This window comes from Callorhinus ursinus, unplaced genomic scaffold (assembly GCF_003265705.2).
Source record: "Callorhinus ursinus isolate GAN/ISIS: 27379988/994484 unplaced genomic scaffold, GSC_fseal_2.0 scaffold27, whole genome shotgun sequence".
Classification (NCBI taxonomy): Eukaryota; Metazoa; Chordata; class Mammalia; order Carnivora; family Otariidae; genus Callorhinus; species Callorhinus ursinus.
In genome coordinates, this window is record NW_027397089.1 from 12,012,427 (window position 1) to 12,035,176 (window position 22,750).

The following is a 22,750-nucleotide window of genomic DNA, read 5'->3' on the forward strand; positions in this document are numbered from 1 at the left end:
TCTCATGGGTTATGATCTCATGGGTCATGGGATTGAGCCCTGCCTCGGGCTCTGCGCTCAGCAGGGAGTCTGCCCCTGCCCCCATGTACACATGCTCTCTCTCAGTCTCTCTCTCAAATAAAATAAATCTTTAAAAAAGTTTTGCAATGAGGATGGAAAGAGGAGAGTAGAAGAACCTCTGCAGAGGTAGGTGATAGGGTGATATTGAGAGAAAATGACTCCAAGATTTCTAGGCTGTGTTGCTGAGAAAATACCGGTCCATTAAAAATAAGGTAATAGTATTGATCACTTACTTTGTGCCAGATGGAGCTCATTTAATCCTCACAACTGTCTGAGGTGGGTACAAATGAGAACACTAAGGCACTGAGGTTAAATAAGTCGCCAGTGGTCATAGAAGAAACGTTAAGTCAGGACTCAGATATGGTCAGGCAGGGCTTGAGGGCAATGCTTCTCAATAGGAAGATGCACTGTATTTGCAGAGTAAGATTCTTGCGGTGGTACTTCTACCTCAGGAGTTGAGACTGCGAAGTCTAGCAATGAATGGCATGAACTTGGTTCCTGCTGCTGCCGCCGCCATTTTGTGCTCTACTACTAAGAATTACTGGAGGCTACCTTTGAAATGTTGTGCGTACCCTTCATAGTCCTTTCCTTTACACCGTGAAAAATCTCCCCTGTTTGAGAACTTTTGAAATGCAGCCAGCCTCTGGCCTAAAGTAGAGGTACGGGCCTTCCTTGCTGTTTTGGCATTCATGGGTCAGAAACAATGTCTAACAAATTTCAGTTAACTGGGAATTGATTATGAAACATTTGATGAATCTGCTTAATGGTCCCATGAACTGATGTAATATTTGGCTTCTAAGGGTTGTGTCCCAACTATAGATTATATGTGAAAAATACATAATACTCCTTGGAATGCTTATGTATTATTTTTTATAATGGATTGAATCAAACATTTTAATGGAGAAATAGTACCCAACACATAACTGTATCACATTATTCAATTTCCAGAGATGCATCCTGTGTAGAAAGAATATTAATAATGAGTTTATCTTTTTTAAATCACAATTTTATTAGTGGAATGGGGAATACAAATCTTAGCATCAGCTTTCTAGAAATTCACTTTCATATAATTGAAGGACAGTGAAACTTCTTTGAATGGTATGGATGTGCAAATATTCTATAATTAGTACTTATATATCCCCAGGAAAAGTTTTGGGTAATGTTTTTTAAGGGTTCAATAATTAAATATCTGTAATAAGAAGAATTAGTCTCTGAAATAAATTAATTACTAGATATTTTCATCATAAAAATGCTTACGCATGCAAAGTAAGAAAACAGCAGAAATTTTAATTTGGATTTCCAAGGGGCTAGTTAAATGACTGAAAAAGCAAATACATATTTGCTTATTTACCAGAAAGGACCAAAGCTGCTTTTGATTCAGCTACATCTTGTCATTATTTTGCCTGTTAGCTGGATGCCATACTTACCAGGAATTTGCTTGGGTTGTCAATCCTTAGTTGAAATAATAAAGTGGGGTACAGAGATAAAGAGATGTGCATCTGAAGAATATTGTTGGAGGGTTGGGGGCTTAATTGATGCACTGGTTAGAATGTAGTTAGATCCTTGAGCGGACAGTGCAATTAAATATGTCAAGGAGGGCATAATTAGATGGGTGGCTGAATGGTGTAATTACATTCATAAGAGGGGGGCTGTAATTAGATGTAAGACAGGGGGTGTATTTAGATGCCTCAGTCGAGGATATAATTAACATGTGGGTGAGAAATTAAATTATGTGTGTGGGTGAAGCATAATTATGTGTGGGAGTCCATGTGGATATGTGGGTGAAGGTACATAGAAATGAATGGGTTGGACTATAATTAGAAGTACAAGTTCATATTCCTGTGGACAAAAACTTGAGATTTTCATCAATAAGGGCAAGCATATGTTTTGACATCATGAGTAATAGTCGCTGGCATATATAGCGACAGCCTTTCAAGCCACTTCAAGGGTTGCAAATCAAAAGCTCTGCTTTTCTGTTAAGATTTGAGACCCACTTCTAACATTGATAGTGATTCCTCTTCTTAATAATGGCACTTGGTAGTGTTCTGAATACTGAGTGGTCTGGTAATTTTTCTAGCTTTAAAACATAACTGCGTGACATGGAAGACTTGTTCCCCTTCCTATCAAAGAGAGCTGTTCGGAGGGAGTAGTCGGGCGAAACAAACAGACAAACAAAGAGTTTTCCTTTGAATTGTGAAGCGTGAAAATAAAAGTCCAACTTTTTTAGCTAAAAGAATATCAGCATAAAGTTCCATGTGTAACAAAATAAGGAAAATTTGGCTTGATAGCTTCACTTATTTTTTTAGTTATAAAATAATATTTATTTAGAAATATTTATGGCATGCTCCCTTTCTTCTCCCCTCACCCCCCAATATGAAAACAACCAAGCAAGGAATGTAGGTTACAGGTGAAACAGGAACAGAAGTGGTAGAAGGAGGCTAGAGAAAGAAGAATCTAGAGCAAGGTAGATGCAAAAGTTATTTGGTGCATCTGGAAACTTATACTGAAGCAGTGAGAGTTATGATTGTTGTCATTAACACTGAGTTTATCTTTTTTATCTAATATATCTGAGATATATTAAGTTTAAAACAGTGGACTATTTTGTTGCCATCTTCAAAAGCAAGAGTATTTAAAAATACTACTTTGTTGCTTAGATAAATTCTTGAAATTAAAGATATTTCACTGGCTATTAGTTTGCTTAATCTGATTCAATCTATTACTCAATTCTCATGTCTAGGCACTGCAGAGCCTCCTCTTGTTTGTTCAGAGCTTAGATTGTTTCTGGCCGAGCGCCACTATGGATAGAATTGTCAACCTTAAGGGGCGCCTGGGTGGCTCAGTCAGTTAAGCGTCTGCCTTCGGCTCAGGTCATGATCCCAGGGTCCTGGGATCGAGCCCCGCATCGGGCTCCCTGCTCGGCGGGAAGCCTGCTTCTCCTTCTCCCACTCCCCCTGCTTGTATTCCCTTTCTCACTGTCAAATAAATAAATAAAATCTTAAAAAAAAAAAAAAAGAATTGTCAACCTTGAAAATAAAGTAGCCAGTTATTTTACCAGGAAAATGAGTTTATTTAGGAATAGCAGAGCACTTGCAATTTGGGACATGCAAACTGTAATCAACGGTAGACAAGTCTGGAGAACAAAGGAGAGGGGGGTTTGCTTTTAGAGAGGAAAGGAAGGAGTTGAGAGGGGTGGTTCTGAATAAAAATTCATTGGAGGAAAGCAAGAGTTCAGGTTTGTGGTGACTTCTCATTGTCTGGGCTGTTGCTGGGCTAGGACAAAATCTTCTTTTTCCTCCTGCTGGGGGAGGAAAATAAGCTTCCTCCTGCCCAGGTAGGTAAAGTATGCTGCAAGTAGTGGTACAGGCTTGAGACCCCTTCTTCAGGACTTCTCAACTCCATTTTGAATGAGGTTTTCCTTTACTCATTTTCACAGAATCCAAGTGGGTCACCTCTGGGATTTTAAACTTTTTGGCTTCCTTGTACTCCCAGAAGCCTAGATATAAGATTAGGTTTTTTGTTTTGTTTTGTTTTGTTTTTTATAACTTGGATGTAGGGACGTTACAGCCTGCCCCCCAATATCTGGTTTTGCCCTATAGTGGTTCTATAGAACATTTTTTATTCTTCAGTTTTTATTTCACATCAATGCATGATGCTAATTTTTTACATTGTAGACATGCCTTAAAGACTATTGTAAATTAATTTGTATCAGAGATGTTTTTACTAAAGTGTTGTGTATTCCTGTAAAAGTAGTTACCGCAGCATTGTTTAATCCAGTTCTCTATCTACTAAGTGGTTGACATTTTTTCTTTTCTCCATGTGCCTCCTCCCCTTCCCGCAGGACAAGCTCAGACTCTAAAAGGGTTAGTGATTGACGGTGGTTAACTCACTTCCTCGTAGAGATAGTGTAATTATCATTCAAGACATCTAGTTATGTCTATGGGATAGAAGATGGGTAGGCACAGAGTGTCCTCATGTTAGTAATTGAAGTCACTGGCCCTTAGTGCTTTGTTGTCTTGTGTGATTGCACATGAAGAGGAAGAAGTGAGGCATCTTGCTTTGGAAATGACTTTGGTAAATAATGCTTCATTCACTTAATTATAAAAACCATTTTGGGATGCTCTAGAGCTATTTACATAAGACACAAAAACCATGGCTTAGATTCTTCAGATTTTAATAGCATTCTTCCAGAAGTCATATTGTAAGCCAGGAATAATTTATTAGGTGCTATTTGTAATTTGCTTCTGAAAAAGTCTTGTAGCCTGTCTTCACCTTCATTTATGCCATAAAACATTAAAGACCCTAATTTTTGTGTTTTTTCTTTCAACTTTCCTAAGATTGTTTAATAGACCAGAAATCTCAGCTACTTTTCTTATGCCTAAAAACTTGAGATCCCAGGTCTCAGGGTCACTTCCTCATAGAGATGTCCTATATAGCACTCTGTACTTTCCTATTATATTTATTAAATTGTTTTTCCTGTTAACATGTTAGCTCCATGAATGGGGTACATGTCCATTTTGTTCACCAGCATATTCTCAGTATACACAGCAGCTTCTGGTCCATCAGAGGTGCTCAACAAATAGTTGTTGAATGAAAAGGTAAGTTGGACATCAGGCTATTTAAGAAGAGACCCAAGCAATGTAGGCCATGGGCCATGATAAGGATAAAGGGATAACTCAAAAAACAAAATTGGCGATGGCTTTATTTATTGGCTCTTATTTAGAGAGTGGCAGGGCTCATGTCTGTTCTTGCAGTTTGGATATTAAAATATATATCCATTGTGACACTAAGAAAATTCCACTTTAGGGGTGCCTGGGTGGCTCAGTCGTTAAGTGTCTGCTTGATCACGAGCCCCGCATTGAGCTCCCTGCTTGGCGGGAAGCCTGCTTCTCCCTCTCCCACTCTCCATGCTTGTGTTCCTGCTCTCGCTGTGTCTCTCTCTCTGTCACATAAATAAATAAAATCTTAAAAAAAAAAAATTCCACTTTAGGTAAGGTACTGGTGAAAACAGATTAGATGTTCGACAAAAATCTGATTAAATAATTAACATATTAAACAAATAGTCGATTATCTGCTCTGTGCTTACTTGGGATATAGAGTGTTGAGCAAAAAAGATAGGCTCCTTGCAATGATTCACACAAAAAAATGTACATTTAAAAATTCATTAAATTCGGGTACCTGGCTGGTTCAGTTGGTTAAGCGACTACCTTTGGCTCAGGTCATGATCCCCGGTCCTGGAATTGAGTCCTGCATCAGGCTCCCTGTTCAGCAGGGAATCTGCTTCTCCCTCTGACCCTACCCCCTCTTGTGCTCTCTCTCAAATAAATAAATAAAATCTTTAGAAAAAGTTCATTAAATTCATTGATTCATAGAAGTAGTTGATGTATCCTCAAAGGCCAATGATAAGAAATATTTTGTTCAAGATCAATATAATTCTTTGAAGTTGAAAGTATCTCACCCAAAGATAAACTACATATTATAGTAGTCTAGCAATATACAGATACATTTTTTCCTAGAGAATTAAATTTTTTAGTATACAGTAATGTACTAATGCCATATATAGGACTTCAGAGTTTCTGATGATGTTCAGTGCATCACCTTATTTTAATTCTCATAATCATACTGGAAGACAGATGGGATAGTTATCCCATGACTCACAGGCATGACTTCCTGTGAGGCACTGAGAGTTTGAGGGGACTGGCAATCCAGAATATGAATACCAGATGGTTAATATAATATAGTCATTAAGAAGATGGCCATTAGGGCGCCTGGGTGGCTCAGTTGGTTAAGCGACTGCCTTCGGCTCCGGTCATGATCCTAGAGTCCCAGGATCGAGTCCCGCATCAGGCTCCCTGCTCGGTGGGGAGTCTGCTTCTCCCTCTGACCCTCCCCCCTCTCATGTGCTCTCTCTCTCTCATTCTCTCTCTCAAATAAATGAATAAAATCTTAAAAAAAAAATCTAGAATCTTAAAAAAAAAAAAAGAAGATGGCCATTAATAGATGGGACAGTGATAGGCAAAAATATATGGACAAAGATCCGTCAGGTGAATTAGTGGTCCAGCAATATTTTGAGCTCATCCATATGGTTGATCTGCCTAATTCATTCTTTAATTTAGAGAATATTTGTTTGTTGTTTGTTTTTTTTTTAATTGAAGTACAGTTGACACACAGTGTTACATTAGTTTTAGGTGTACAACATAGTGATTCCAGAAATCCATCCATTATGCTATATGCTCACCACAAGTATAGTATGTCTGTCCCTATATAACGCTATTACAATACCATTGATTATATTCCCTATCTTGTACCTTTTATTCCCATAACTTGATCATTCCATTACTGGGAGCCTGTATCTCCCAATCCCGTTTACCTATTTTGCTTATTCTCCTGGCTTCCTTCCCTCTGGCAACCATCAGTTTGTTCTCTGTATTTATGGATCTGTTTTTGCTTTTTGTTTGTTTACTCATTTGTTTTGCTTTTTAGATTCCACGTATAAATGAAATCATATGGTATTTGTCTTTCTCTGTCTAACTTATTTTCACTTAGCATAATACCCTTTAGGTCCATCCATGTCACAAATGACAAGATCTTATTTTTTTTTTTTATGGCTGAGTAATATTATGTTGTGTGTGTATGTATAGATGTGTGTGTGTGTGTGTGTATGTGTGTGTGTGTGTGTGTGTGTACCGTGACTTTTTATCCATTCATATACTGATGGACATAGAGTAGTATTTTTTAAGGTTAGCAGGAGGAGTTTTATAGTATACTATATTCTCAGACCCAGTAGACATTTTCTGGCAGGGATGCAAGGAGATACATTTGAAAGGAAAGGATGCAATGCCTTAATAAAAAAATACTCTTTGCCAAAATAATAATATTTATGTGGAAACAGATGACCAAAAGTTCTTTCTAGGTACTGTACCCCAGAAGGAGAACATTGCATTCACATATTCTGGTAGGCACTGACCATTGCCAAGCTGAAATATTCTGTATTTAAAATAACACAATGACAGTATTATATCAATTAGTTAAAATTCCACAGTGTTTTCTCAGTTAAGTTTTTCCTCTCTGTAAAGCTTTGGTGAGATGTTATTGTGCCCAGAAGAGTGTGTACATAGGAACTTGAGAAATATTTATTGAAATGAAATTGCTTGTGTGAGGGCCAGCAGTTGACCAAATGGAGAAGTAGCAAGCAAATATTAACAGAAAAAAAGAAATGGCTTCCCCCATCCCTGGCCTTTAGTTCAAGAGCTTTTAAAAATTTTTTTTATAGTATATGAATATAATAGTTACATTTTACAATTGTTAAGGTAGAGTTAGACAAATCACTCTATTATCATGCTTCCCCAAACCCATGGAATCTCAGTATTTTGCGGCTTGAACAAGTCAGTGAACTGTGCTAGAAGGAGGAAAGGGATGACAGAAGGGAAAGAAGAAAGAAGAAGGGAAGGAACACCGTACCAGGAGCTCAAGGAGATATATGTACAACATCTCATATAATCCCATATAATCCTGTGATACTAGCCCTCTTTAGAGACAGGAAGTGGAACACTGAGGGGTCAGACAGCCTGCCCTATAGTCCCACAGTCCTACAACCTGGAAGTTAGGAGGTAGGAGGCACCTAGCTTTTTTTCTTTTTTTAAGTTTTGTTTAATTATTATATATAGGGAGAGACTGCACATGAGTGGAGGGAGGGGCAGAAGGAGATGGGGAAGGAGAAAATCTCAAGCAGACTCCCTGCTGAGCACAGAGCCTGACACTGGGCTTGATTCCACAACCCGAGATCATGACCTGAGCCAAAATCAAGAGCCCATTGGCCAACCGACCGAGCCACCCCAGTGCCCCTGGAGACACCTGGCTTTATGTTACTGCTTCTACTTCTGCCCTTTCCCAGATACGCTGCTTCTGTGCCCAGATTCTTGCCTGGAAGCCTGGGGTTGCTAGTCAATCTGGTTCAAGAGCTCTTTCTTTTCTCTTTTTTTTTAGATTTATTTATTTTAGTGGGGGAGGGGCACAGGAAGAGGGAGAGAATTCTCAAGTAGACTTCCTGCTGAACATGGAGCCCAACATGGGGCTCAGTCTCAATGATTTTAGAATCATGACCTGAGCCGAAACCAAGAGTTGGATGCTTAACCAACTGAGCTACCCAGGCACCCCTCAAGAACTCTGACAACAATGAGGGAGGGTTTAAGTTGGCTTTTACAAGACAAACTAAATATTATTATTATTATTGTTATTATTAATTATTATTATTATTTTATTATTGGGGGGAGGTAGAGAGAGAGGGAGAATCCCAAGCAGACTCTATGCCCAGTGCAGAGGCCAGTGCAGGGCTTGATCTCACAACCCTGAGATCATGACCTGAGACAATATCAAGAGTCCTATGCTTAAATGACTGAGCCACCCAGGTGCCCCAAGGCAAACTAAATATTAGTTGAGCATGAATGAGCCCACACTTTTAAAATAACTATATACAAATAGATATGCAAATAAACATGTATAACTCACTGAGCTCAGATCAGGCTTTTTTTTTTTAAGATTTTATTTATTTATTTAACAGAGACACAATGAAGGAGGGAACACAAGCAGGGGGAGCGGGAGAGCAAGAAGCAGGCTTCCCGCTGAGCAGGGAGCCTGATACGGGGCTCAATCCCAGGACCCTGGGATCATGACCTGAGCCAAAGGCAGATGCTTAACGACTGAGCCACCCAGGCGCCACTCAGATCAGGCTTCTGTCTATACTGTGAACCAAATCTATCCTTGTTAAGGTTACCAAGTAACCTTCATGTTGTTAAATCCAGGGGGCAATTTTTAGCTATTATTTTACTTTATTAATCTATTTATTATTGCAAATCTATTGTATTTGCTACTATTTTCCCCCTTCTTTTTTGAGAAACTTTTTTTTTAACTTGTCTTCCCAGACACCACACTTTCCTGTTTTTTTTTTTTTTTCTGCCATTTTATTGGCCACTCCTTAGTCTCCTTAGTGTCCTGACTTCTTGTTGGAGTGTCCCAGGATTCAAGTCTTTGACCTCTTCTCTTTTCTGTCTACACCCATTCACCATCTGGTCTCCTAACTTTAGTTCCCTAGTGTATGCTGATCACTCCCAGCTTTCTCCAGGAAAGACCAGTTCCCTGGATGTATTCTCATATTTCAGTTGCCTCCTTGACACGGCCATTTAAATGCCTAAAGGAGATGTCATACATGACATATTTAAAATTGAACTCCAAATCATTTTCCCCAAAACCTGCTCCTCTGTAACCTATACCTCAGTAAATGGCAGGTCCATCTTTACAGCTGTTTTTGCCAAAACCCTTGGCATCATTCTTAATTCCTCTTTTTTCTCTTACTCTATTTCTATTACATCAGCAAATCCTGTCAGCTTTTCCTTCAGAATATCTCCAGAATCTGCTCACTTCTCACGGTCCCCACTGCCATCACCCTCGTCCAAGCCACCAGAATCTCTAGTCCACTGTTACAGGAGACTCCTGACTGGTTCCTTTCTTTCTACCCATAACATCTTATAGCCTGTTCACACAGAGGCAGAGTGGTTGTTCCAAAATATGGCATACCGTCACTCCTTTGCTCTCTCTACCTTGACTTGATGTTCATCTTGGAACAAAACCCAAAGTCTCTATCATATCCTTCAAGGCCCTACAGAATCTGTTCTCCAGTCTCTCTGCCAGTTAACTCTCATTTTCTCTTCTACTTATCAATCCCCTGCTTACTCATCTCCAGACACAGTGGGGTCTTTGCTCTTCCTTTTGTACACCATGAATGTTCCTTCCTCAAGGTCAGCAACAGCAGTTCCCCCTGGATGTCCATAATGCCCACCACCTCATTTTCAAGGATTTGCTCACATGTCTCCTTTGAGGTCTTCCCCAGCCACCCTATTCGAATTGCAGTTCTTCAAAAGCCATTTCCTGATTGTTTCATGCCAATGATTTGTTTCTCTCCACAGGCATATCGCCATCTGACATACTGTTCTTTCCACTCATTTGTCTTTACTCATGAGAATGTAAGCTCCATAGGAACAGGAACATATTACATATGTCCCTGTCACCCAGAACAGTGCCTGGAACATAGTAGGCACTCAGTAAATACTTGTGGAATAAATGAATAGCTAATTTGAGCATATAAACTTAAATCTACATCTAACATAGATCTAACCAATGTATTTCTTTTTTTTTTTGCACTTCTATTTTTTTATATATAAATATATTTTCTTTTTTTAATTTAAATTCAATTAATTAATATATAATGTATTATTTGTTTCAGGGGTACAGGTCTGTGATTCATCAGTCTTATATAATACCCAGTGCTCATTATAACACATACCCTTCCCAATGTCCATCACCCTGTTCCCACATCCCGCCACCCCTTTCCCCTCCAGCAACCCTCAGTTTTGTCCTAAGATTAAGAATCTCTTATGGTTGTGTCTCCCTCTCTGGTTTCGTCTTGTTTCATTTTTTCCTCTCTTCTCCTATGATCCTCTGCCTTGTTTTGGTAGATCTAACCAATGTATTTCTAATGTTGACTTCAAACCCTCCTTAGGACTGACTGAGGAAAATGCCACATATAACCCTGGATCAATCTGGACGTGTTAGAGTGCTGGCCTTTGCCTATCTTTCTTCTCTGTGTCCCTCTCTGGAGTTCACTAGACTGTTCTTTGTTGCAGTCATGCAGGAAATTCTTAATTGTCTGCGGGTAAATGCTTAGTCTTTACCATTTAAGTACTGTATCTTTATCAACTATATTTTCATAGCACTGGCTGTTCCTTTTACATACTAGAAATAGAGGAAGTAAAATTTTTTCTTGTGCTGCATTAAGTGCTGACCTCAGCTCCTAGTGATCACACAGACTCTTGGAATTTTATTTTTCTGGTTTAATTACTTTGTGCCTATGTGAAGCTCTTATAGTATATATTCATGTATTCCATTTATTCTTCTGGTGTAATCCATATTGGCTTCAAATTCATGCAGAATGGCCTACTTAATATCAGAATGGTTATTTTATGTACCAGTTCTATAGATGTAAGTTCTTCCTCCAAAGAACTGCAACCAATATGTATTGTTTCAGCAAGCAGGAGATTCTGTACTTCGTGGTTCTTGCTGACCCAGCTAAAAGACACTGAAGGACGCATTTCACTTCCAGGGGCTATTGCTAGGTTTTGATAGTCCCTGGTACTATAAATAGCACTTCAGGGAACACTCAGGTACACTGGACATTTTCTTTGCAGTTCAGTTCAATGTTTGCAGAAAGAAAGTCACATGCTGTCTGGTTTGCACAAGTCCCTTGCCCCTTACCGCCTCCCAAGTTCTAGACAGACCCACCCAGAGTGTACATTTTCTTATAAACACAGCATTTGCTTTCGGCATACTTTATGCCTTTGTTTATACTGCTTCTCTGCCTGGCAAAATCCTATTCATCCTTTAAGATTCATCTCGAGTGAGAAAGCTTTCCCTGAGTTGCCTTGGCAGAAATTTGCCCTTTTCCTCCTGTGTGGGATTCTCCACAGCACTTAGAGCATACGTCTTCTACAACAATTTCAGCATTACATAAGAGTCTGTTAGATAAGTTTCTATGTTCATAGTCGCCCTACATCCCAAACTGAGTCCTGAGGCCTGTGACTTTCTGTATCTTTTTGTATTTACCCCTAACAGCATAGGAAACACTCAGCCATTGTTTGTTGAGCGAATTGCAGTTTGTAGGAATGAATGAAATTGCATTCAGATAGGGAGATAGAATCCATTTGAGCTTGTTCCCAGTTTAATGCCTTTAAAACTAATCCTATGTTTAGTATGGATTTTTCTCTTTTCCCTAGCAGCCACTTTCTACAATGTACATGGTCAGTTTGATTCAAATATGTTATATTTAAATACACTTCAGGGAATTAATTTTTTATTATTTATTTATTTATTTATTTTAGTTTCAAAGGAACAAGATAGTTTATTCCTTACAAACTTCTTGGCATCTTTCTTTCTCCATGCTCTTTTGATCTGCCCAGTCTTCAATCAAATTCTTCCAACGGGTCTGCTGTAAACAATGATTTTGTGAGCAGTTGTGTGTTCTCTGCAGTGAAAACCCGCCTTGTTTTCTGTTGCTAGGCAACCCCATTCCAGCTGCCCTTGAAGAAATGCGCGGTGGTGGGAAATGGTGGGATTCTGAAGAAGAGTGGCTGTGGCCGTCAAATAGATGAAGCAAATTTTGTCATGCGGTAAGAGAGAGCACCCACAGCGCGGCCTCTGCCTTCTCTCCTTTTCCCTACCCCTTCCACAAGCCCTGGGGCCTTTCAAAGCTAGTCACTTGTGATTAATCAGTTGTAACTGCTCTTTAGCTTCTCTTCAAGTTCATATACAAGTGAGTGTAGGAGAGGGCCAGGGAGCAAGGGAACATGCCCAAGAAAGTACAAAACCAAGAAGGGCTCAGATGTCCTGGGGAGATTCAAAAGTAGAAACACTTAGATTTTGCTTTAGATTATATAGTTGGGTGATAAAAACTTCAAAGATTGTTTATAAATAAACGTTTTCATTTATTCATTTCGCTCTACACCCTTTTCGTCTTTGTTTTTCACTAAAGCATTTGTGAGTAGCAAGTGGGATTTGAAGACAGATCTGATATGTGTATGGCTGGGACAACTGGAAGGCAGGTGGGGGCAGAACTTTTGAGCAGCGAGGAAGTTTGGTCAAAGGACTAAGCAGAGTGATGACATGTATGTCACTTGAAGGGGAACACAGGAGGCTTCTGCAGGGGTATGTAAAAAACAGCTAAGATGCATCCAGCCAGGGGTAGAGACCATCTACCTGTAGTGGCATCAGCCTGCACTGTTGGGTGATTTTGACCAGAAGTGAAGACAGCAAGTGATTGGATTGACATGGGTTTGGGATTGTCTGGGTAAGAGGGAGGAAGGAGGGGAGTGACAACACGGAGAATCCTGGCTAGAGAGAGTATGAGGTGACATACCTTGAAGTCTGGGCTGGATAGGAAGTGGGCTCTGAGGGATATGAACAAGAGAGGAAGGGCACCAAATGGGGCCCAAGGACGATGTGTTTTAGTCTGCTGCCTGCATCTGACCTGGGAGTGGTAGCCTGCTGGGAACTGTTTCTCTGATTGTTTCAAACCTGTGGGGCCCAGATACACAAGTTCCCCTTGGCCCAGAGACAGGTGTTTAAGGGGCATCCCTTGTGTGTTCTGAATGCACCTGCTGGTTTAGGCAGCATGGATCCACAGGAGAGTGCCAAACTGGGGCATGCCCTTCCACAGGCTTTGGCAGGGCAGATGAGTGCTAGGATGCTGGCACATAACACCTGCTGAGTTTGGCATTTTACATCTTTTAAAGGGGGGAATGGGAGCACCATTCCAGGGCAAGCAGCACCAGCAAGGTAGGAAAGTACAAAAATGATACCAGCACCTCCATCCCTGGAGAGAGTTCCAGCAGACCCTTGCCCTTCTGGCAGATGCTTTAAGATTGGCCAATGAATTTCTTTCATATGTGGTCTAGGTGCTTTTCAGCTTGCTGTTTTTGCACTGGGACCCAAGGTAATGAGCCTGGGCATGAGCCCTTTTAAGATGGGAGTCTCCATTTCCTATAGTCCTTTGGGTCTTCTAGGTATAAGCCATGCTGGTTTTCAAAGCCAGATGTTTCAGGGCCTGTCTCTCTGGTGCAGGTCCCAAGGGTTGGGGTACATGATGTGGGGATCAAATACCTTGCTCGTTAGGGATATGCTCCATATTTGTGAGATCCCTCCTACTTGTGGCTTGCCATGCCAGGAATAGTGTTTTTGACAAGACTATGTCTCTGCCTCTCCTACCTTTCTTGATTTGGTCCTTTTATCTTTTGTTGTGGAGTTGCTCTTCAGCTTATTTTCAGGTCTTTTCCAGGGCGAATTATTCTATAAGTAGCTGTAAATTTGGTGTACCAACGGGAGGAGGTCAGTTCAGGGTCTTCCTATGCCACCATATTGAACCCCTGCAAAGAATAGGACCATTTTCATAATATATTTGAATTTTTTAAAAGCCTCACTTAAGGTTTACAATATGGGAGTAATTAAGTCTTTTTTTTTTAAGATTTACCTGAGAAAATTCGGGTAGTATCATATGTTCAAGTTAAACATTTAGTGAGTACATATGATTAGAAAGCACGTAGTATGTCTGATCTTAGACTGTAGGGTGCATGGAGAGTTACCGTGAGAGAACAGATCCAAAAATAGCCTTACCTGCACACAGTGATATACCACATTACAGTTCAAAATGTTTTTCAGTATTAGGATATAACAGTATTATAATTTTCTTTGCTTAGACATTTTTAAGTACATTTTCTTATCTTTTTTTTTAAGATTTTATTTACTTATTTTAGAGAGAGAGAGCATGAGCAGGGGGGAAGAGGGGGTAGAGGAACAGGGAGAAGCAGACTCTGGATGAGCAGGGAGCCCGACGCAGGGCTCGATCCCAGGGCCCTAGGATCATGACCTGAGCTGAAGCCAAATGCTTAACCGATTGAACCACCACGCATCCCTCAAGTACATTTTCTAATGCTAAACATCTGTTTCTTGTTTTTCAAAGTAAACATTTGCTCTATAATCCAAAGTAACACTTTAAAAAATAATATTATTGAATACCATTTATCTGGAAGGTCTGCAAGACAAAGGTAACATGCTTGCATCTTGGAGATGATTTGGGTGGCTCAGGGATACAAGTGAGGGCAACATCATTTTGGTGCGGTAGAATTATGCTCAAATGTGTGTTTTACATACTTAAATATGTGTAACACTTTTAAAGTTTTTATTTAAATTCCAGTTAGTTAACATGCAGTGTAATACTAGTTTTAGGTGTGCAATATAGCCATTCAGCACTTCCAGAAACACCCGGTGCTCATCACAACAGGTTCACCCCTCAGTCTCCATCACCTGTTCAACCCATTCCCCCCACCCGCCTGCCTCCTCTCTGGTAACCATCAGTTTATTCTCTATAGTTAAGAGTCTGTTTCCCAGTTTGCCTCTCTCTCTCTCTCTCTCTCTCTTTTTCCCTATGCTCATTTGTTTTGTCTTCTAAATTCCATATATGAGTGAAATCATATGGTATTTCTCTTTCTCTGATATATTTCACCTAGCACAATACTCTAGCTCCATCCATGTCACTGCAAATGGCAAGATTTTATTCTTTTTGATGGCTAAGTAATATTCCGTTGTCATGGAATGACACTTATCACTTCTTTAACACTTCTTTATCCATTATATATCACTTCTTTATCCATTCATCAATCAATGGACACTTGGGCTGCTTTCCTATTTTGGCTATTGTAAATAACGCTACTATAAACATCAGACTACATGTATCCTTTGAATTTGTGTTTTTGTGTTTTTTGGGTAAATACCTAGTAGTTCAATTGCTGGGTCCTAGGGTAGTTCTAGTTTTAACTTCTTTTTTTTAAATTTTTTTTCTCAAAAAAATTTTAAAAGATTTATTTGAGAGAGAGTGAGAGAGAGAGCACAAACGGTGGGGGGAGGGGTAGAGGAAGAGGGAGAAGCAGACTCCCCGCTGAGAAGGGAGCTTGATGCAGGATTCGATCCCAGGACCCTGGGATCATGACCTGGGCTGAATGCAGATGCTTAACCAACTAAGCCACCCAGGCACCCTATTTTTAACTTTTTAAGGAACCTCCACAAACTGTACCAGTTTGTATTCCTCCCAACAGTGCAAGAGGGTTCCCCTTTCTGCACATCCTCACCAATACCTGTTGTTTCTTGTGTTGCTGATTTTAGCCATTCTGACAGGTGTGAGGTGATATCTCATTGTAGTTTTAATTTGTAGTTCCCTGATGATGAATGATATGCATAACATTTAAAAAGTAATTTTATGACTTTTTTCTATTTAAAGATTCCTCTTCACCAAGCCCATTCCCCTGCTACCTCTATGCCCCAATTCAAAGAATATTTATCTTTCATCAGTTCTGTGATCACATCTTTTAGGATCATGAGCACAGTTACTAACACACGTTAGTCATTAATATCTGTTAATTGTGCCAATGAGCGATAATGCAAAGTTTGAAACACTTTTACACAATTATGCCTTATTAGAAACAATTTGTATTAAATGTACCTTTTATATAAATCTGTTATTATCAATTTAGGAATCGAGGAACTAAAATTACAGTGTGCTTTTTCTAAGAGCTACAAGGAAGTGTCATAGACATTTGCACTTGAAGAACTTAAGACAGATATTTACACCAAAATGCAGTATCATTATTTTCCAGAAATGCATTTATAAAATATTATCTTAATTACTTTAAGCATTTCCTTGTATTGTAGGATTTGACAATCAGTATCCAGAAGTTTTTCTTGAGCCTTTACTGTAATAGAAGGTATGAAGGAACTCAGGCATATGAGCCATGGATCAACCTACAAGGAACACACAGAAAAACAAAGTATTTGTTCATTAAAACTGACATGTTTCATTAATGACAAAACAGGTTGACTGCACTCTCCAGCAGTATTGAGAGGTTACAGTTTTGGTATAATGTGTTTGATTCTTGAATGTTATGAAGGACCATCAAGATCAAAGCTTCCTTAAGACATAAATGCTCAAATTTTAGCTTATGTTTTATCCTGAAAGTCACCTTCATCTTTGCAAAGATCAGTTAAATCACAAGACCATAGTCAGCACTCCTGCCACATGAGCCTGGTTGGTAATGCTGAAGCTCACTCCCTCACAAGGGTCTTCAGAAACTACCCGGGATATGGTGTGACCACGAGACTATAGACACCTCAAGAGGAGGCCCTGTGACTTGGCTCTCCCTGCTCCCCAGACCCTTACAGTGACCACTCAATGGGCACTCAGCAAAAGTCACCAACTTGCTGACTAAATAATCTGTGGGTAGCTGCCTGAAGATCCAGCATCTCTTTACTGTAGAGCAGATGAAAGGAAGATTCCAAATCAACTGAGACAAGTTCCACCCAAGATGCCCTGATGTGGTAGGAGTCACAGGACAAATACAAGACAACATCAAGGAACTTGAGCTGATCAGCTGAGTGGTGCACGGACAATTCCCTGTCCTGGGGAAATTTGTAGGGTAAATTTAATAGTTGAGGGATGGCAGAGACCTTAATGTTTATATCTCTTTACCTACAAATAAATGATGTTTTAGTTTAAGTAGTCAAGAGTTAGAGATGCTCTGATATGGTAGGAGTCAAGTTAGAGCTAGGGGTGGAGGGGAGAAATTAGGACAGAGTAATAAAAGAAAACCTAATGGGAACTACAGACTCATTTAGGGTCTTCATAAAAAGTGTATATTTGATTACAGATATATTTCTGATACACGATATTTTTGAGTTTTTACTATGTGTGAGGTATCAAGGTAGGGACTTTTTATACATTTCTTACTGTAATCCTTACAACAACCTCATTTAAGAAAAGTTATTATCCTCATTTTGTGTCATGGGGAAACCAAGGCCAGGCAGATGAATTAACTTGCCTGAAGTTCCAAGGGCAGAAAGCCATGGGATTTGGATTTGTAGTTGCCATATTTTCCATTGTAAACATTCATAAGACATTGTGGCCAAGGAAAGCAATTGGCTCTGGGGCGATTGTGTGTGTGTGTGTGTGTGTGTGTGTGTGTATGTGTGAGAGAGGGGAGTTACTTATTTTTTTTTTAAAGATTTTATTTATTTATTTATTTGAGAGAGAGAGAGAGACAGGGAAACAGTATGAGAGGAGATAGGGTCAGAGGGAGAAGCAGGCTCCCCGCTGAGCTGGGAGCCTGATGTGGGACTCGATCCCCGGACTCCAGGATCATGACCTGAGCCGAAGGTAGTCGCTTAACCAACTGAGCCACCCAGGCGCCCCTAGGGGAGTTATTTTTGTCACCAGGAAAACATCACCTGTACTCTTTCCCTTGGCTGAACTGGGACAATGGAGAATCAATGCATTTCTTTAGATAACAAATCATTGTGTTTCACCAGTATATTTCTTTCTTTTTTTTTTTAAGAGGTTTTTTTTTTTAAGATTTTATTTATTTATTTATTTGAGAGAGAGAATGAGATAGAGAGAGAGCATGAGAGGGGAGAGGGTCAGAGGGAGAAGCAGACTCCCCGCTGCACAGGGAGCCTGATGCGGGACTCGATCCCGGGACTCCAGGATCATGACCTGAGCCGAAGGCAGTCGCTTAACCAACTGAGCCACCCAGGCGCCCTCACCAGTATATTTCAACCCATACATTGATCATGTACACAGAAGTTGGACATGCATTGATTTAGGAGGCAGAGTTTGCTCTGAATGTACTGTTATAATTTAGAATTTGGGAACAGAAAGAAAACCACAAGCAAATACAATTCTTCCCTGTGTCTTGAAGTTTCTGGGTATACAGAGAACACTGCAAGCCCTGTGTCCTTAGTGTACCACACCCTCCTGAGCTCTAGTTTCAAGCCTAATACTTCCTGTCCTACCACCCCCAAAATATTTTGAATGGAATAAATTCATTCTAGTTAATGTCTCCTTTTTAATAGATTACTTAACTCTCTAGTTGACATTTTCCTCTAAAACAGAACTCGTTTTTATGACTGTGTTTTGAAGATGGTTATAGTTAATCATCTAATGACTGTTAAAAGGGAGAGGTGATAAAAATGATTATTTGTGAATTGAGCTAGATCTAGTAAAATTCCTATTTGTCATGATAACTGACTTGATTTAAAAGTTTGTAAATCATTCTAAAATGTTTTGTTTCTCTAGATGCAATCTTCCTCCTTTGTCAAGTGAATACACTAAAGATGTTGGATCCAAAAGTCACTTAGTGACAGCTAACCCCAGCATAATTCGGCAAAGGTAAGAGTTTATGACTTCTGTTTGTGAGGAACTAAAGAGGAAGGGCTTTGAAGTATTTAACATCTTAAGGCAATGAACATAATTCAGTTTGAGAAACAAAGAAGAAAACCATCTGGACAGGCAGGAAGGATGAAGGAGGGAATTGTAAATAAACTTAGCAGGATTATGGGAATCTAAACACTGTTTTATGCTTCTTCTGGGATTCTGTTTCTTGCCTTTAGAGATGGTAGAAATAACATGAGAATCCATTGTTTTACTCAAAGAAGCAATACAATCACCTGCTTACTCATATCTACTACTTTCTAACGTGTTGGCTTTAGTCCCAACTCATTGGTTGGCATTGATTGGTAAACTGAATTAATATTAGTTTTGTTAAAGAATAAAAAAAAGAAATGACCCATCTACTGCATATATATGCATGAAAATAGCAAAATCGTCAGAATATACAGGAATGATATACAGGAAGGATGATATTACATTACCTTATATTGCATTCAATCAGATTTGGGAAAGCAGATGGAAAATTCTTGCTCCCAAATCAATTCTGGCGATCTTAGACAGCTGCTGTGGAAGCTTTTGGGGGTTGGTCTCCAGTTGACAAAGCCCATCAGTAAACTGTGGGTTGTTTCTCCAAGGATTGCTCATTGTAGAGAATGACTCAATCTCTGTGAAAAGAGAAGTGAAACATTGCCTTACACTCTCCTGCATAGCTAGCAATTAAGACTGAAATACCCAGATGTTGTGGGCTCAGGCACTTGTCATCTAAGGGAATCTTATCCAAGTGACCAGCACATGTGTGTCACTTTATAAGCAATGTTGCACTACTCATTTTGGTTCATGAATAAGCATTCCCATATAACAGATGTCTAGAAATACAACCAAACAGTTCTTAATTTTGGCAGATACTGTGAAATCACCTCTCCAAAATGTACCATTTACTTTCTCTTTTGTAAAGGATAAGACTGCCTGTTTCCCAATACTAAAAACAACATTATGTACTATTAATCTTTTAAATTTTTGGCAATTTGTTGGGGGAGAGATGATATATTATTTACTTAATATGCATTTCTTTTTTCTGAATACAGCAAGGGCTGAGTGAATATTGACTGTTAGTATTTTCTCTGTGAATTGCCTTCTTATATTTTTTTGCTCATTTTGTGCTGTTTTTCTTTTTTAAAAATATTTTCCTGTTGGTTTATAGGAACTGTTTATATTATAGATATGTTTGCTGTATATGTAGCAAATATTTTCTTCCAGCCTATCATTGATCTTTTAACTGATGTCCTTTTAAAATTTAATATGTTTTATGCAATGAAATTTGTTAGTCTTTTCCTTTATGGCTTCTTTAAAAAAAAACAATCTTTGTTTGGATGATCTTCCTTACCCACATTCCTTCCGTTGAAAAAATTATTGTCCTGTATTTTTCTAGTGCATTTATAGTTTCATTTTTCATGTTTAAGAAATTTAATCCAGGGGCGCTGGGGTTGCTCAGCTGGTTGAGCGTCCAACTCTTGATTTCAGCTCAGGTCATGATCTCGGGGTTGTGAGATTGAGCCCCACATCGGGCTCTGAGCTCAGCATGGAGTCTGCTTGAGATTCTCTCTCTCCCTCTGCCTCTACCCCACCCCCTGCTTGTACACACTCTCTCTCTCAAAATAAATTAATAAAATCTTTTTTTTAAAGATTTTGTTTATTTATTTGACAGAGAGACACACAGTGAGAGGGGGAACACAAGCAGGGGGAATGGGAGAGGGAGAAGCAGGCTTCCTGCGGAGCAGGGAGCCCAATGCGGTGCTCGATCCCAGGACCCTGGGATCATGACCTGAGCAGAAGGCAGACGCTTAATGACTGAGCCACCCAGGCGCCCCATAAAATCTTTAAAGAAAATTATTTTAAAAATCCATTGTTATTTCCTTGATCATTTTTAAGTTATCTAATTTTTTTGGCGTAAGCTTAAATTGTCACCAAGTATGTACTTTCAGTGTATTCTATATTGTGCATATGCTTTAAATATATATTGCCAAAATCTCAAAAGTGCAGATTTAGCTCCTTGGATGTTACACGTCCTCAGTGTTCTTTGTCAAAGTAACTCGTAAGTTGAGCTTTCTGGCAGAAAAAGGCTGACCACCTTTTAATTCAAGTAAGTGTTAAAATCTGACCCATATAATCACCTTACTTCTGAATTCTAATTATTCAACATATAAGTAAGGTATGGGAGTTGCCAAGAGTTTATCCCCTGGATAAAATGAGGTATAACCTCTTTGTATTTCTTACAAGGATCTTTTTGCTTTTTCTCAAGGGACACTCCCTTAGACACTGTGTATCTTGGAAATTTTTTTTTGCTGGCTGGAGTGGTTTTTACACTCTGGGACAATGCGTCATTGTAACATTTGGGTGGTAGGAGGTATGCCTTTTGTGAAGTGGAGGAGGGAAAATTATGGAAGTAGAGTCTGGAAAAGAGATAGTTGCCTTGACTGTCAGATTAGGCTTCAGCAAGTAAGTTTTAGAAAAGTATGTAAGTGGAAGTTGAGGATTTGGAAGTTTTGAGGGGAGAGGGAAATAACAATGGAAGCTTCATAAGGACAGTGTTGCCAAGGTGCTCATTCAACAATACTTTTTTGAAATCTGCTCTGGGACAAGGAATACTAACTTGAATGAGACACAACTGAAGTTCACACCCTGAGGTTGCTCACAGTCAGCAGACATTCCCGTGGTCCTATTGAATGGTCTATACCAGGGTCTTGGGGGTTCCCTGCACCATTTCTGAAATTTATAGAAAAATTTCATACATGTGCATGTATTTTTTTTATCAGATTTTCCATGGGTTCCATTACCCACAAATGTTTAAAATTTACTGGCCGATCCTGAGTCATTCTACAGTAGCATGATGTAAAAATAGAGATGAGAGTTCTCAAAGCTTGCTTTCAAAGAGTTTTTCAGTAGAGTTGAAAACTCAGTTAGCCATTTGCCCATACCAGGAGTTCAGTATATGTTGGAGCAAATGATTGTTAAAGATAAAAACTGAAACTTAATTGATTGTCCTATTGTGACAATAAGAATTCATTTTTATACTTTGAGGCCCCAACTTGGGAAATGATTATTTGCTGCCACTAGCAAAGAGCAGCAGGATCCTGAGTGTGTGTTTCCATGTAAGCATATTAGGGGTGTTAGTATAGGTGTGAGCAGCTTGGGGTCAAGACTCTTTCATCTGTATTCCTGAGACCCCAGCATGTTGTTTGGCATACAAGACGTGCAGACCAAATGTTTATGGAATGAATGAATAAGTGAATAAATATATTTTAAAATCTCCTTTAAACCAAATTTTACAAACCAAATTTGAATGATGTGGTTTGAATTGTCTTATAAAAGGAGATTTTTTTTTCCTTTGGTGTCAGTTAAAATATTTATGGTCTTAAGATGAGGAGATGACTTTTTTAGTAACAGATATTTCAAAATAGTATTAGTGGAATACTCAGGTGGGAAAACTTATTTACTCTTTTTTTTTTTTTAAGTTGACATGAATTAGGAAACAAAAATTTTTAGGACAAATGGAGTGTAAATCAATGGTGGAATTAACATTTTAAAATTTGTAAATGCATAACTTTTAATTCGTTAGGATGATATGAAACCCCAGTATTTATGTTGAGGTTCTTAATATCAAATAGGGCCTGGGTAATCTCTTCCCATACAATTGGAACAGCCTTCATCCAATGATTATCGCCTCTGATTTTGCTAAAGACAACTGGGACTTGTAGTGATATTAGCAGGGAGAACAATTATTTTGTTTATGTACTTTAAAAAATAATTTGAGAATTTAGGAAAATAACTTTGGTCTAAAGAAGATTATAGCAGTTTCTCTTTAAAATTCTATATGAC

The 22,750-nt window shown here is 39.1% G+C and overlaps 1 protein-coding gene across 2 annotated transcripts in view; it reads left to right on the forward strand.

The window, feature by feature from the left end:
- The window catches only part of ST8SIA1 (ST8 alpha-N-acetyl-neuraminide alpha-2,8-sialyltransferase 1), a 158,332-nt gene that overhangs the window by 76,515 nt on the left and 59,067 nt on the right, over positions 1 to 22,750 (forward strand). For both annotated transcript variants that reach the window (XM_073877860.1, XM_025879600.2), the window contains exons 3-4: positions 12,166 to 12,275; positions 18,782 to 18,874. In XM_073877860.1, coding sequence (XP_073733961.1) covers positions 12,166 to 12,275; positions 18,782 to 18,874 — 203 coding nt within the window. The remainder of the gene's footprint in view (positions 1 to 12,165; positions 12,276 to 18,781; positions 18,875 to 22,750) is intronic.